General features: G+C 41.2%; 1 protein-coding gene across 11 annotated transcripts in view; it reads right to left on the bottom strand.

Moving 5' to 3' along the window:
• Window positions 1-16,215, bottom strand: part of robo2 (roundabout, axon guidance receptor, homolog 2 (Drosophila)) — a 279,131-nt gene that overhangs the window by 23,942 nt on the left and 238,974 nt on the right. For 7 of the 11 annotated variants that reach the window (XM_025055187.1, XM_025055192.1, XM_025055190.1 and 4 more), the window contains 7 exons: window positions 15,646-15,767; window positions 13,570-13,801; window positions 9,390-9,514; window positions 9,110-9,281; window positions 7,815-8,003; window positions 6,669-6,695; window positions 3,474-3,516 (listed from right to left, as the gene is read on the bottom strand). In XM_025055187.1, coding sequence (XP_024910955.1) covers window positions 3,474-3,516; window positions 6,669-6,695; window positions 7,815-8,003; window positions 9,110-9,281; window positions 9,390-9,514; window positions 13,570-13,801; window positions 15,646-15,767 — 910 coding nt within the window. The remainder of the gene's footprint in view (window positions 1-3,473; window positions 3,517-6,668; window positions 6,696-7,814; window positions 8,004-9,109; window positions 9,282-9,389; window positions 9,515-13,569; window positions 13,802-15,645; window positions 15,768-16,215) is intronic. The other 4 variants (XM_025055189.1, XM_025055191.1, XM_025055194.1 and 1 more) reach the window with 1 other exon arrangement.

Below are 16,215 nucleotides of genomic sequence, written 5' to 3'. Positions count from 1 at the left end.
TTCAGCGTAGGGAGCCCAAATAAACTGCAGCACTGGCTGGCTAAGAACCCTGGCAGTGGTTTCTGAATGCAAAAACAGGCCCTCAGGGGGAAAAAGTCATTCAAATTGATGGCTGTGCATCAGACACGTGCACTTTTATAGGGTAATACATCTCTCCCCGTCCTTTTACCACCATTTCTGCCTGCCATGCTTCACAACTGCCATTATTCTCTTTCACCATACCATCTTTCCTTAACCCCCTTTTGTTTCCCTCTGATACTCCTCCATCCCCTTTCCTTTTCATTTCTCCGTCTTGACTCCTGTGTGCTTAGAATCTGTCAGACTAAAAGCGGATGAAAAAGAGAGGTCATTGTTCTCGTTGCACACTTCAGCAAAACAGCGCCACAACTATACACAGTGTGAAATGAAACACAATGTCTTTGTCTCATCAACACCCTCTCTGGCAGCCTGGGCTTCATCAAGTCCTCCTCAGCTCACTAGAGAAGAACCATTTGAAAGACAAGGGCTTGACAGTGGGAATGGCCACGTTGTCCTTGTATTCATCACGCAGCTGTATTGCTGCTGAGGATAATTAAAATGAGACTCATTTTCACCGGGGTATACATTTGACTTTATATTGTGCGTTATGTGTGTTCTTTGTGCCAGTGCTTATACGATGGTGGGGCGATGAAAATAGGTAGGAGGTGGACACTGGGTCATACTTCTAATAAAAAGTTGACAGCTAACTTAGATGGATTGCAACCTTGGCAGATAAAACTCTGCTTCCTCTTCCTGTTAGACGTTTCGGTTTCTTGTGATGAGTAGCAAACCATAAATACAGCCTTACAGCCCTGACACTGAGCTCCCTATAAATAAGCCAGGTGAGAGACATTAATTCCAGGCTACTCCATAAATCAGGTGCTTATGTTCCTACAGACTGGTAAATAGCACTTGGATTAAAAGTCTAGACACTTTAGTGAACGCACTTCTGGAAAGCCAGATTACTACTAGATTAACTCTCCAAGACATTGTTTCCATTAAGCATTCAGTTCCTCACACGCAGAAGAATCTCCATAGCAACAGTGTGAGTGAAACCTGTTCACTTTGCCTCACAGGAGTGAATCTGCTTCACTATAATATTGATCAGTGCAAGGATAGGAAGTTATTACTACCTTCTAATTACCACCTCCCTATTGGCAGCAGGGATAAGCAATGAGCTCATATCGGCTTTTATCAATTTCAATTGAGCAGCCGAAATCAAATCGCCCAGACCGACCAATCTGCAGCCTATTCATCTTCCATGAATCATTTGTTTTGTGATCGATTAAGTGTAATTGTTCAGTCAGAGCAATTTGGCAGGAGCCAATGAGGAACTGGGAACAGACGCAGCTTCATTTGCTACTGTCTAATTAATGCAATAAACATCTCATGTAACAAATGAACACATCGTCCTCTGATTCTCTGCTACACATTTTCTGCTTGCGGGGCAGATGGGAATGTTGCAACATCTGTGATTTGATGGCACTGGAGTGACTAACGGATTGCGTTAGAACGAGTGCCCCGGACTGCGTCCTCCAGCATGTCAGTGTGGTGAAAACGATGGCAGCCACTGCTCCCGACTAAAGATATGACGAGGACAAACAACAAAAATACAGAGACATTCGAAACACATTTGTTGACTGTAAAAACCTGACTCGCTTGTGTGGAAAATTGAGAGAAAAAAACAACAGTGGGAAGCAGATGAGAAAAGGCTTGACAAGCGGCGTGGCTAATTCACTGAGAGCATGGCAGCAGCTCAGAAAACAATGAATGCAAAATTGTTTCAAGTTATATACCATGGGTCTGTGATTTTTCTTTTGAATTTTATTTTTGAGTTTTATGAGTGTGTCTGTATTATGTTAATGATACCAACCGTTCAGACTTTTGATCAAGAAAAACGGAAACTACTTTTCAGGTGCTGTAATTGCAATTCATTTTTCCCTCAAAGCTTGTCTAACTTACTTGCTAACAGCAAAAATACTGAACACAAGCAGTACACTCCCTTCTCTTACTGATGAACTAAGAGAGGGCTGAGCTAAAATCAGAGCGCCCACAGCTGGAGGACATGTGAGGCATCCAGTAAATCTAAAATATACTTGGAAAAAAAAAAAGTGAACTCTTAAACACTTAAAAGACAATTTAGAAGACAATCGTGGTACGGAAACTGTGACAGAGAGGGGAAAAAAATTAAATAAAACTGCTTCCTGCACATCCGTTCCCTGAAGCCCTGAGACACACTGGGTCAGATTTAGTTGGCAATCTCCTGCCGAGTGTTTGAGTCTAGGAGGTTTTCACGTAGCCAGGTGTGATAAGTGGTAGATGGATGGAAGCCTGTGATTCTCGGGGGAGTCTCTTGAATACCCACAAAGCTCAGTAACTGGTGTCATTGAGATGTGCCCTGTTCTCTGAAGCTCCTCGCTCTTTCACTAACACGCACTGAAATGGAGCAGTCTGTATGGGGGTGCATGCGGGGTACCTCCGCACACCTCTCCCCAGGGTAATTATTTTTACATTATTACATGTGCTCAGATTCCAGCCGCCCACGCGAGATGACAGGCAAATTTATCACTCCAGAGGGCTTCTGGGTTGGCTGTAGCCAGCAATGGAAGATAAATGACAAAATAAAAACACTCTCTGCTTAAATTGTTTCTGTTAATTCCGTGCAGGAGATTTATGAGTTCATCTGTCGATGCACGAATGGAGATGTGCTAGGAATGTACATTTCCACGCCAGTTTGCACGGTAGGCGCACGGAGAGGTATCGGTATCTATCAATCTATCAGTCATTTATCAGTACGGGAATCAAGAGCAGCTTGCTGTAGACATGATAAATGATTGGGGAGGATTCATGTAAAGATATGTGAAGATGGTACTGGTACTGCAGAGACTGATTGTATCTTAAAGAACACAAAAGTTGCTATTTGGATGCAACGTGAAGTCTTGGTAAAGGACGGATTTTAAAGAAACGTCTTGTTAACAATCACTTGAGGCAGGTTTGTCAATTTGAGAAAAAAATGTTAATTGTTTGTGTACTCATTTGCATCTTCTAGCACTTACTCTTTTTTAGTTGTTGTGGCAAAAGGTGGAGCCAGAATTCATTAGGTGAGGACGAGGGAACGCCCAGAATAATTCACAGTCCATCACAGGACCAGGTGTAAGAGACAAACATTAACACCCACATTCACACCTATGGTCAACTTAGAGTGAATGATCGACATGTCCTAACCATCTAGTCTGGTTTTTGACTATGGGTGAAAACAGTACCAGGTCAAGAAAACTCACAAGAATATAATTTACCACCCAGGATCAAACCAGTGACTTTCTTCAAGTAAGGCAAAAGTTCTGTCCACTTCACCCAGTGTGGTATAAAAATAGCCATTTCAAATCATATTCTCTGTTTTTCTATTTTTCATACTGGGTTTTAAGAAGATTTAATTCAGATTGTGTTGTACTCACCTTCCATTGCTCATCAGACCACCGTCAACTCTTTGGAAGGTCACTAAAGTCAGAAACAAAAGTCAGGAGAAGGACAGCACAAGATATTAGTTTTTTTTTTTCATCATAAAATAAACAACATGCTTTAGTACTTTCATTCAGATGACATTTTTTCAGTATTGTTTTCCTCTGTGCTGGTGGAGATTAATACACATTTGTTATGTTTTTATTACACAGCCACATAGTTAATGCCTTCAACAAATGTTGTGAATGCCCCTTTGAAACAAATGTCTTTCATGAAAATTAAAAAAAAATCCAAAAGACACGAGTGCATTGATGACAATCGCTTATTGCTCTGCATTAAGTGGAGACGTCAAGGATGAGATACACGATGAGAGGGGAAACTCATTTCATCTTTCTTTTTGCTGCTGTGATGTTATCAGATTTGTGATTAAATCTCAGCCAAAAAGCTGATTAGAAAAGGCAGAGGCCTCATTAATCATATTGGATATCCTATTTGTGAGCTCAGAAGCTGAGTGCTGGCAGCGCTCGGCCACGAGCCCTGCATGCAGCCACCATTCCATTACGGTGATCTATAGATAACAAGGCCGCTCTATGTCTGTGGATTGTAAAACTCCACGGTTCAAAGTGAGAGAAGGCTGTAAAGTATCTTTTTTATCTCAGCGACCGTGACAACGACAGGAGTTCTGAGCATTTAAGAAGTTCAGTGAATCACACAGAGAAGCAGCAAGGTTTTAAAAAAATCACCACATACCAAAGGAAGAAAGAGTGAGGACAGGAAAATGAAAGATAGTTTCCTCAAGAAAGAGGAAGAGAGCTGTTAGTTATTTGGCTCATGTGTTCCACAGATGGAGATTAAAGCGGGAAGGAAGCATTCTTCTTCTTCTTCCATTTCATTCTGTCAGATTTAACAACAAGCCCAGGCATGGACGAGGGAGCGGGGGCTTTTCTGCGCTTGACGTCGAACTGCACGTGACTGCGGGAGGAAACCCCCACCGTGGATTACAGAGGCCGCTAAAAACACATATCGATGCTTTGTCAACATTACTGAGCTTTCTTAAGCTGAATTCTGTTTCACAAATATAATTTTAGGATTTAAAACAACACGAGACAGTTTAAATTTGTCTGACTTTGGTGTAGAAACAGTGGAGAGTCTGTTTATGACAATCAGGTTTAAACAAATGAACACAAGCAGGTGGAATTAAAATAGGTGTTACGCACAAGAGTTTTACTCTGATAAAAAACAGACATTACAGGTCTGTGTGTGTGTGCAACTCCACTGCTTAAGGCGACTTGGTTTTTCTTATTTAGTAACAGCCGCGGCTCTGTGTCTTTGTTCCATCACTGGCAAACCTGCACGAGAGAGTTTTCTGTGGAGTGAGGGAGGAGTGACAGGAGAGCGAGGTGGAGGCTGTGCAGCAGGGAGGCCTGTGAAGTCCATATCTGCACTGAGGCACATTTCTAGGCTGCTGTGGAACACTTTTATGTTCGCAGGAGTGACACGGCTGCAGAGCTGTGCGTCTCGCCTCTCTCTCCCAGATAAGCACTTTTTCCAATATGAATATAGATTAATCCGCTTTAATAAGCATTTGGTGGGGGGTAGGTTCACATAATCAGTGTATAAAATTCCATCAAACCTCTTTCCTGCTGGCTGCGTGCCACCGTAGTCTAATAATTTACCTCTCCTGTAACTGACAGGAGGCTGAAACTGGACACTCGTGATACATCAGCTAATTGTCAGTTTGGCCGAGAAGCGGCACTGCAAGAGTCTCCGGCCACACTTTGGCTAAACCTAAATCTCTCTTTGCCAAATTCATAACGTCTGCTGTATTTTATACATATATATACATATATATATATATATGTGTGTAGTATATAGTTTCCTGTACGTGCCACTCAACAAAGTGTTCTAATGAATAGATGTGACTCCTCTCCTCGGAGGTGAGTGGCCATTCGAGAATATCCAGTCAAGTTCTGCCGCCTTATTAATGTATTTCATAATCTGTTGTTCCGGCTGCTGTGGAAAAGGCAGGAGTTAATTGGGTTTTCGGCTGTAGATTCCATTGGGATCACAGTGGTCTCTGTGTACTTTAAAATGTTATTAGTTAGTATAGAAAAGGAAAAAGGGACACAGTGCCGACCCCTGACCTCTTCATCTCCCCAGTTATCAGTCACACACTGATAACATGTAGCAGGGGCTTCTTTGGGGAATTCTTTGGCTTCATCCCACTACTTAAAATATTTGGTGGAATATTTACTATGTTCTAACCTTCTGTAGTCACTTATAAATGATTCGGGCATTGACAGAGCCCCCTAAAAGTCAACTCTTTCAAATAGTGACATCTAATGGTAGGAATGCAGAACGCAAAGACTAATCCGTGTATTTACTATTCTTAATAAAAGGAAATAAAAATATAATAGGCATTTGGAGCTTTGTGTTGATGAGAGATGTTTGAAATTTAGGTTTTTTTCGTTGTCTTTTTCTTCATCTGTTAAAGCAGTGGTAACTACATGTCTCACATCTGACTCACAGGCTGTAAGAAATAGCATACATACATATATATTTATAATATCTTCAGCCTTTAATCTATTTGTCAGTATTAAAGCCATAAAAGTGACCATAGTTTACCACTAAGCAAAAAAAATATCCCAGCTAAAGTAGCCATATGCATATATAACCACAGTAAAGGCTGATATTCTTAGATCACAAGGACGCATGGCCGAAAAGAGGGGGCAGAAAAAAATAAAATGCTACATCCATCAGACCAACTGACACCTAAAAGACAGATTAATGCTAATTTTGATATAATTTAAGTCTGGAGGAGAAATCCAAAAAAAGAATGTGGTTATTTGAGGAGAGGCAGGAAAGGAGGAGGACAGTCTCTGACTCTATACCACAAGACTGTCTTTAAGGAAGATATGAAGGACGAGATGGAAACTCACATAAAAATAGACACACAATCTGAGAAGCAAATAGAGTTAAGGCTTGCAGGGCTGTCGTCAGGGCTTTTAATAAATTTGGAATTGTTTTCTTAACTTCCCCAATGTGTTTTATGTTAATTTTTTTACAGTTTAGATTTGCATTGACCCTGACACCCAGTCATACAAGGCAAGCATCTAGGAAATACTACAAAAGGTAAGACGATGATTTCTGTGTTGAGGCAGTGGTGAGTAGACAGGACAAATGAACAGTACCTGCAGGGGTGAAGGTGAAGGACTGAACTGCAAAACAAGAAGACAGAGAAGTTGTGCGTTAAAAGGCCTGCAGGGATAAGCAGTGCTTTAGGGCTATCTGCACACTGAGGATAAGAATAGATTTAGGGCGGAAAGCTGGTGAGGGCCAGACAGTGTGGACTACATCATCACCCAGTGTGCAGAGGGTATGCAGCCAGGAAAGCAGCCAGCTCAGAGGCTACAGAGATGCAAAGATGGTGGCACAAACCAAAGAAAACACACACACAAAAAAAATAATGACAGACAATAAAATTAACAGAATTCATGTTTGCTTCTCTTAAAACAGCAAAAGAAAAAATATGCAAAAAATGGTTAGTTGGTTAGTTAGCATTCCTGATCTCTAATTAAATCTTATACCATTGGACTCGGTGGTTTCCTGTATTGACCTGCGTTTGTTTAGTAAGGCGTCAGGGTCAGTGTGTGGGAGGAGTGTGAGATGAACTCCAGCTTCAGTGACCAGCAGAGAGTCCAGTCTGCCTACTCAACTCCATCACCCTGGGCTATTCACCAACTACGTGGGTGGATTTGTCAAAAAAACCTGCAGCCTTCTGGATCACATACACACTGACATCTGCCTCATTCTTCAAGGCCGCCGGCTCAGACTGCATTGCATCAAACCTGCACTGACTATGACTAGAGCATGTGTTAATGAGAGGAAGGGAAGTAGGAGTACTATCCATACTATGCAATCCAATTTAAAATTTAATGTTTACCTTCATAGTAAAACACAATGTGGACTAAAATGTATATTTTAATTTATCGATATTCTCCTCTTAATATAAATGGATTTCACAAAAATAACACCATGTTCTATTGAAAACCCTTATCTTGGGCACAATTTTAAATGAAGCTGAAAGTATTTCATTTTGATAACCAAAGTTAATTCTGATTCTAGTTTCTTTCGGAATGACTTTGCAACCATAGGCTGAATCAGAACAGCTGCACCTGCTTGTTAAATTCACACTCTTTTCAGGAGGCAAATTTCAAATGAAGGTATGTGCTGGATGTGGTTTGGGGAAAATATGTTTTGCTGAGTGGCGGAAAAAAATTGCCACGGCACACAAGTGTAATACCCGCGGTAATTTGCAAAGGAGACGAGAGACCAACCTGCATAGTTGCTGAGTCCCTTCCTCTTCTTTCTTCTCCAGTACAGCCAGATGCTGAAACCCATGAGGATGACCCAGCAGGCCCCTCCAATACCCGCGATGAAAGCAGGCTGCTTAACCACATCTGTGATCTGCTCTGTGATACTGTTGTTCCGGTTCCCGTGTATAATCACATCCCGAAACTCTTTACCTGAGGGCAGAGGGAAAGGCACGCAGCTTGAGTGCAAAGTCAGGTGGATGTCTGCTGAAGTGAAGCTGAAATTAAAAACACGGCTGTGGATGATTTTCTGCTCTAAGGTGAAAGTTAATGAAATCATGTATAACAGGAGTGCTGTACTTATTTACAGTTACAGGTACCAACACCATCACCACAAATTTGATCAATTATACTTTAAACCAGAGTACAAAACATACTTTTTGATGGTTTGGTCTCTAAAATCCCACAAAAGAAGACAGACTCTAAGTATAGAAGCGGTCTTAGTGCTGGGTTAAGCAGCTCTGATGAATTTCATCTTGGATATTGACAAAAATGAGGAGCTCAGGAACCGGAGGATGTGGAAGGAAATATAATGTTCAGACTGAAAAAGACAAAGCCTAAAAAAGCTTAGAACAAAACCCCAGGTGAGCAGACTGTGTGCTGAGCTCAGCCTCTAATTCTCTCCGTTGCCAGTAAAACACACCATGCCAAATGAGAAATGAGAGACAGAAAACCCTGCTTTGTATCGATCTCCAATCGCCGCTCACTCCGGCAGCTCGACACTGTTTTTTAGGGGCATGGTGAGAAACAAAGCAACAACACATGGTTCCATATGTGTAACATATATGTACAGTGACACTACACGGGCGTGCATGAAAAGATGCACAACAGCTTCTCATCGTGTTGACGCAAAAACCACGAGGACACACCCATCTGCACATCTGCAAACATGAAAGAACTTCAAGCTTGAGGCTTCGCACTGGAAGATGGATTATGTGAGTGACACTGGGGAAATAAGAACATGCTACAGGCCAAGCCATCAGTTATGGGTCAAATCAAGCACAATCTGCCTCAGCTCCATATAAATCACGTGTGGCTACACCACATTTAAAAAAAAAACAAAAAAAAAACGACTTTTACGCGAAAATGTTATCAAATTGGAAACAGCGAGTGTTTGACAAAAAACACCCAGACAGTTTGCTCATCTGCTGACCCCGCCCATAACATTAACACAGTGCTGCTTTGTAGAGAAACAGCTGGAGAAACTGAATGTTGTAACGTTTTTTTTTCTTTGTTTTTTTTTTCCAATCAGATCTTACCAATGATGATAGACTGAGGTTCACTTTTGACTCCAACCCCCGCACTTGTGCTGGCAGCCACTTCAACTCGGTACAATACTCCCACCTGCAGCCCACCCACCACCACAGAACGTATGGCTGCGTCCACTGTCTTGTTTACATGGAAGCGTGTTTCATTTCCGAGACACCAGATCTAAGGCAGAGAGAGGGAAGAGGAAAAAAAGGAGGAAAAAAAAAAGTTGAATCCATTGAGCTTTGAGTCAGTTAAATGAGAATTCATGTGGAGTTGGCCACAACAGACCTTGTACTCCTGGATGATGCCGTTCTGGTGGTCTGATGGAGGGGGGTCCCAGGAGATGCTGATGGAGGTGCTGTTCTGGCTTCCCACGGTCAGTACTGTTACCTGTTGAGGAGGAGCGCTGGGAGCTGAAGGTGGGGGAGAAAAATAACCTTGTCAACAGTCAGATAAACACATTATCAGACATGGTGTTACATACAGTACAGCGGTACACTTGACAATACTCAATATGTATTATACTCCAAAGCATGGCGGGAACATGTATTGCAGACCATGACTTTTTTCTTCAAATACGTTTTGGGTCCCATAAACTTCTTAAATATTCAAATATAAAAATATCAAATATGTTTGAGGGGTCATTTTTTTTCAAATCATATTTGGTAACTTTTTTTAACATTTCTATTAATACTTCATCTGTTTTTTCTATTTTATAGTTACTTTGGTTTTTTTTGGCTAACATTTAGTGTTTGTCTTTCTTTCAGAGAGTGAGTTTAATTTCAGCTTTGTACAGATTAGTGAAGTGTTTGAGTGACTACAAAGATTCTCACTTCACTAAATTTCCTAATTTGAATTTTCTTTTTTTTTTGGAAAAATTTTGATTTTTTTTTCAAAATAGTCTATTGTTTTATTTATTATTTATTTATTTACGTTTTAATTATTTATGAAGAAACTGTGACCTGCTATTGCATAAAAAAGCATCCGTAAGCCATTACTAAGTGCAGTGGTATGATACTATACTACAGCCTTAAATCCTACCGGTGGTGCCGTGGTGTCAACATCTCTTACACAAAGCAGATCTTCAGCTTTTCTTTCCAAAAATCATTCCCAAGAGACACCTCGGGCACAGTGTGCGGTTATTAACAAAACCCTACCTATGAGTTTTTAATAGTTTAATGGGATGCAGAGTTGAATCAACTGAAATGAATTGAGTGTGAATGTGACAGAGCTGGAGCTCAGAAACCAGACACACAAATGCAGACATACTTCTCCAGGAAATGTTATTCTATGGGGATCGCCTTGGAGCCTGAAGGCTGTCAAGTTGTCTCATTAGAGGTGGATTCGCATGAAAACCAGGGCACGTCTGACATGGCTAAGCCCATCTTAAAAAAACTTCTCTATTTTTTAATAGCTTATCCTCTGTTTCACGACGGTGGAGCCGCACAAATAATGCTGGCATTGATTTGTGGACGGACATCCTGGCATAGTAAGACAATAGCTCTCAATAAAGTTAAAACCTGGCTGAGTCACGGTGACAAGTCAGAGCTTATGGGATTAAAGTGAAGAAATGAAAGAATCGTAAAAAAGAAAATACTTTTCCGGGAAAGGAAACAATGTCTCAGTAAACATATCGACTGAATCCATTGATCTGCCAGGTAACACAAAGGCAGTAGGTAGAAATCAGAGGAAAGCTCATTGTTAAGATGAACATGCGCCTCATCTAAACAAATGATCTGCACCCACAGCCCGAGAGAGAGAGAAGACGGAACAAGACAGGTCCAACCTTTCATGAACCTCACTCTCTTGTTTTTCTGACGGTGACAATCCTCTGACCCCACAAGGAGGCAACAAACAGAGAAATAAATAACAGTTGGCCCAACTGGAAATAACGCTTTAAAAATAATGTTTTCTCATTTCCGCAGTGGCTGGCAGGGGAGCAGCACCACAGCAGAATACTGACAGGTCAATTACTCCTGAGCTGCCTCTCCCTCACCTCGCCTCCATCCAAAATGGCACGTGTCACCCTGTAAATCTGTGCTCATCCCTCAGTGCGATTGGCCACACGGTCCCCCAGAGAGCCAGAAGCCCTGGCACCACGGAAGATGAATGGGTCCAATGATGAACCAAGCACCTTGGCCAGATTAGAAGCAATCTACCAAGGGAACATCTGATCAAGCCTCGTGCTCAGAGCTCTTCAACGCTGAATTACATCCAGGTGACAAAGTGGTGGACTGGTGCGTTGCAGCCATCAGAGACAATGTCGTTCAAAGTTAATGTTATGAATGATTTAGCAGCTTATTATCATGCATATTTGCACTAAACAATACACATTTTTCATTAGTGTCCTCGGAGGCTTTGCTAATAGAGCCATTAGCTGAGTGATGTATGGCAGTCAGGAATGTGACCCCCCCGATCTCTCATGTACATGCGGCGCTGCGTTGCATGATGAGCGAATGCCAACATTCAAATTTCCATAGCGAAAAGAAAGCCAATAGTTGATGTAAAGCAGAGAATATGTGGGAGGAAAACTGTGGAACAGCTAACGAGACAGCCATCATCATGGTTGAACATCAGGCTAACTGCGGATGAATATTTATACAAACATTACTGAGAACTCTTCCACCTGAATAAGGATTTCCTTGCATTAATGTTTAGACTTCTCAGTGAATTCCCAAACAATCATTCAGTGGGAAAACGATGGCGGCCAGGATTCATTTACACCATTAGTCATGGTCAGACTATTCAGGGGAAAAGTGAAGCACGAGTCAAAGGTGGATTATTAATCAACTCTCTGAATGACAGTTATAATGTATTGATATTCCAGAATCTTAAAGAAAAAATGTTGTTTTTATGACCCTGGGATGAAATTTTTCCATTCAGATTAGGTAAAACACCTCAGTACAGAGGCGGCCATGTTTTTTTTTTGTTACATTTTTTTTAAATACCAGCAGGCTATGATATAATGTTCAGCATGTTTGAATGGGAAAGATGAGTTGATCGTCATTCGCTTGACGACGACTGATGACAAAACCATATTTCAACACCTACTCTTCTCCATGGTTTGCAAAAGCAGTTGTGCATTTATGATTTTTACATTAAAGCCTTCTTGTCAAATCTGTCAACAGCAGATATTCTGGATGGTCATCATGGCAAACATGCATGCAATGCAGCATGTGACCCTTACACGTGCTTTCTAATTTAGCTTGCAATTGAAAGACATGTCACTATCATGTGAACTAGACTTCCTCTATACATCTAACTGTCCTTCTCAATGACCTCATAGTCTCTGAGGGGCCCACAACCTGAGGTTGGACAGCGTATCGGCTATCTTAGTTGACCGAATACAACAGAGACACTTGGGAGACAGATATAGAAAGTGACGGAACTCACTAAGGGACTGGGATACAGATAGTCCACAACTGTTATCAGCACTGGTAAAGCTGTGACAGTCAAAGTTATGGGGGGCTCAACACGAGGAGGCTGGGTCTGCATGTCTCTTCCTATGTGTGTGTATTGGGAATAGCTGTAATGTGATGGCACTTTCACCACAGGAGTAAGTACACTGGCTGGTCACAAGAGATATGGACTCTTCGGAAAAGGAAAATAAATGGGTCTGTCACTCTGACGGGGTGTAAACTGTCTTCTATCAAAGCCAGTCATACTGGATGTTGATGTAAAACAGTCTTTGTCTCCTGTGAAAAAGGTTAGTTTTGTTTCTTTCTGCAGCCGTGGGACTGTGTGTCTTCAAAGAATATAAAGCATTTGATCTTTAGTCATTAGACATGGAAGTTGAAGAACGGTAGGTGAAATTTAGTTTAAGGGCATCGCTGTTTCAGGATAGGTCAAGTCCAGTGTGTGTGTGTGTGATATTGGTCCGCGGCCTTGTCATAGCCTTTAGGAATCAAGCCATCGGTGACAGATGTCTTTGGTGGGAGGCAGTTTGTGTTGTGTCCAATCACCACTCAGACTTGAGGCTGCTGGTTGATGGATTTGGAGAAGAATGGCACTCACTCCAACAATCATAGAAAAGCAGAGCAGGGAGGCTACACAGGTGTGTGGATACACTGAAGCTATGTCTGCTCAGGTCCTGGTACCAAATGTAGTACAAAAATGTCCTGCTAAAGAAACTAAGAATACTGAAATGTCAACTTATTCAAATAACCAATTCTAAAATGTCACATGTCTGAGACACACAAGGGCCAGGAGACGGGGGTTTCCCAGTTGTGGCAAACTGAATAAGAGTAAAATGATTTCGCTGGCATTGATAGGGAGTGAACTTTTAATGGTTGTGCAAAAAATGTGTTTTGCTGCTTCTGTTATTGCTGTTGTTTTAGCACCATGCTACTGTGCAGGCACAGATGCATTATTAGTAATAACATAAGTAATAATAACATTCCATCCAAGACAACCTCACTTATAAAGCTGTTAACTATATAAAGTATAAATAATACATTGGTCTTCTTACCTTCTTCTGATGTCCGTGCCGTCCTTGATTCACTGTCCATCCCTTGAAACTCGTTAAAATAAGGTCGAACTTTGACCTCATAAACAATTCCCTTTTTAAGCCCTGAGAGGATGACGCTGCGCTCAGAGGGAATTTTCACATCCTGGGTCTGCCAGGGTCCGGGAGAGGGCAGTCCTGAAGTTTGTCTGTACAGAACCCGGTATCCCTGAATGAACTGGGACTGACGATCCACCTGTGAACGTGATCCATCAAAGATTTCATTATTATTTTAGAGCAATGAAGAGAACCGCTTGGGTGATACCAGTACACATCATCTGGGCCAGCTATTAGATAATGCAATAGGATATTTTCCTCACCGGATCATATTTAAAATGGTTAAGAGGCCGTTACTTGTATAATGGACCTTTTGCATTCAGCTATGACACTCCTGGCTCAATTAACACCCTGCCATTACCTCGTATACACCCGCCTCCAATCTAGAGTGAGTGCGTCTTCCTCCATGGAAAAAAAAAAGTAATGCCTTCTTTGAGGAGACATGCATGTCTCAGATGTATAATAAATTCCATCTGGTGACACTGGAAAGTAGGCCTCACCATATCTAGCATGGGATGTGAGCTTGCAAATATCACGCTGCAGCGAGCACAGACGCCCTGGGGACACGAGGCGAATACACAGCAGAGGTGATAAGGAAAGATATGTCCCATAGAAAAGACGAAGAGACTGGAAGTGTGATAGCGCCCCTTCAACCCACAAAGGACACCACCTCCCTAAACTTGGGCTCATTTAGTCAGACAGGAAATCTGAATTTATGCAGTGGGGTACCGGGTGTGTATCTCATTGTAATGGCTTGTTAACGGGCAAAAAAGTGAGCAAGGCTTTCAAGTGGGATATTAAGCAGCTGTTTTTGCCAGTGTGCCCCGAGTAAATCAGCAAAATGGATCCCCTGCTTAGCACACGACTTTTATTAATGGAATGATTTGGGAATATAAAAGCTCCGTGGGAGTGGCCCCTCTGTTTACTGAAAAGGCCCCCTGATTGATTGCACGGCCATTTTTTTTCCCGTTGATTGTACATTACAATCACAAGGCAATGCTTTAGCTTTAAATTAGCCGGGTCTGGAGGTGAGACTTATCATAGGGGTGAATAAACATGTCATCAGAAAAAAGTGCTAATGTGTTCCATTTGAAAATGGAGAACGGCGCCACAGGCCACTTAGTGAGTGGTTCACACTGTAAATATCTGCATGATTTAGAGCACCACAATTAGTATAAAGCCGGGCATATATTTTATGAACACTTCAGCTCGGAAGAACATAAGTAATATCTATGTCTCATTATCACAGAATTGAATTGAAAATGCATTTTAGTAAAGGCTGTGGCTTTTAATTTTTAAATTCAATTAAATATAATTAAGCTGATAAATTCAGGGCATTGCAATATTTTGTTAAAACGGCAGTTAGGGGCATTTAATTAATGAATCTAAGATGATTATTTCAAATGTGGTTTTAAGTCCTATCCATGACCCTCCCACCCCACCACCCCCCACAACCCCTGGCAAAGCAGCCAAGACTTCTGAATGATGTGGTTCTCAACATGTGCTTGAATTACAAGTAAAAAGGGCTAAGTATATATTATATTTTTATCTTTTAATGTTTTTTTTCACTGTTTGTTCTATATTTACAAGAGCAGTCGATGACAATCTATAAGATTAAGAACCAACCAGATATCTTTTTCATGTTTACCATGGTAATAAAAACACATTTCCTCTTTTTGAGGTCCGAATATCAAAGGATTAGGAAAGAACCTGAGTGAAGTTTCCAACAGGGGCCTGAAGGAGCTATGTTTTGGCTTCAGACAAGGATTCTCATGGTAATATTAACTATCTTGACGTTTTATGAGTCAAATTTGGAAAAAATATTAAAGGAAAAAAACTTCAAAAGACTGAGCCATTGAAACATGAAAACCAGATATTAAACTAACATTTTCTGGCAACTCCTTTGAGATCTTTTTGTGTTATGATTCACTCTGAAAGATTCCAAAATGATTCACACTCTGATTGTGATATGGCAACACTCACCGTCCATGTGACCTGAATGGTTGTGGGGCTCAGGACGACTGGGTTGTGCAGCCGAACTATGACGTCGCCAAGCTCCTTCTGGACGTGTCTGTGGTCAACGCCCTGAGCTGGTGGACTTATGTCTGCAGAGAAGAGTAAAATAAATAAAATAAGAAGACAAAAAGAGTATACCAAAAATGTGCTCCCAGAGATGGAATCCTCCTCATCATATTTTTACAAATCATTGAGCCCAGATATATTAAATGGGAAATTGACAGTGTAACACTATATTGCAGCTCATTTCCCATTGGTAAAAACATTTGTTTTACATTACAACCAATAAAAAGTGCATGAGATATTAAGTGTGGCCGGGGGAAAACCACATTTGGAGTTACATACTGAATGAAAGAATTAAGGGGGTAAAATGTCACAGGGGTAAATTATATATAAAATAATAATTAAAAAGGAAATCTCTGTTAAACACCTCAACAGCACCATGAATCACAGGCCACACTAACTGTGTAATGGAGATCAAACACAGTTAAAGGGAAGTGAAAAATCCATTTGTCATCAATGCATGACATTGTCAAT

Source organism: Cynoglossus semilaevis, chromosome 4 (genome assembly GCF_000523025.1).
Source record: "Cynoglossus semilaevis isolate Cse_v1.0 chromosome 4, Cse_v1.0, whole genome shotgun sequence".
Taxonomy (NCBI): domain Eukaryota; kingdom Metazoa; phylum Chordata; class Actinopteri; order Pleuronectiformes; family Cynoglossidae; genus Cynoglossus; species Cynoglossus semilaevis.
Note: the sequence above shows the minus strand (reverse complement) of the source record. Positions and strands in the feature narration are given on the sequence as shown.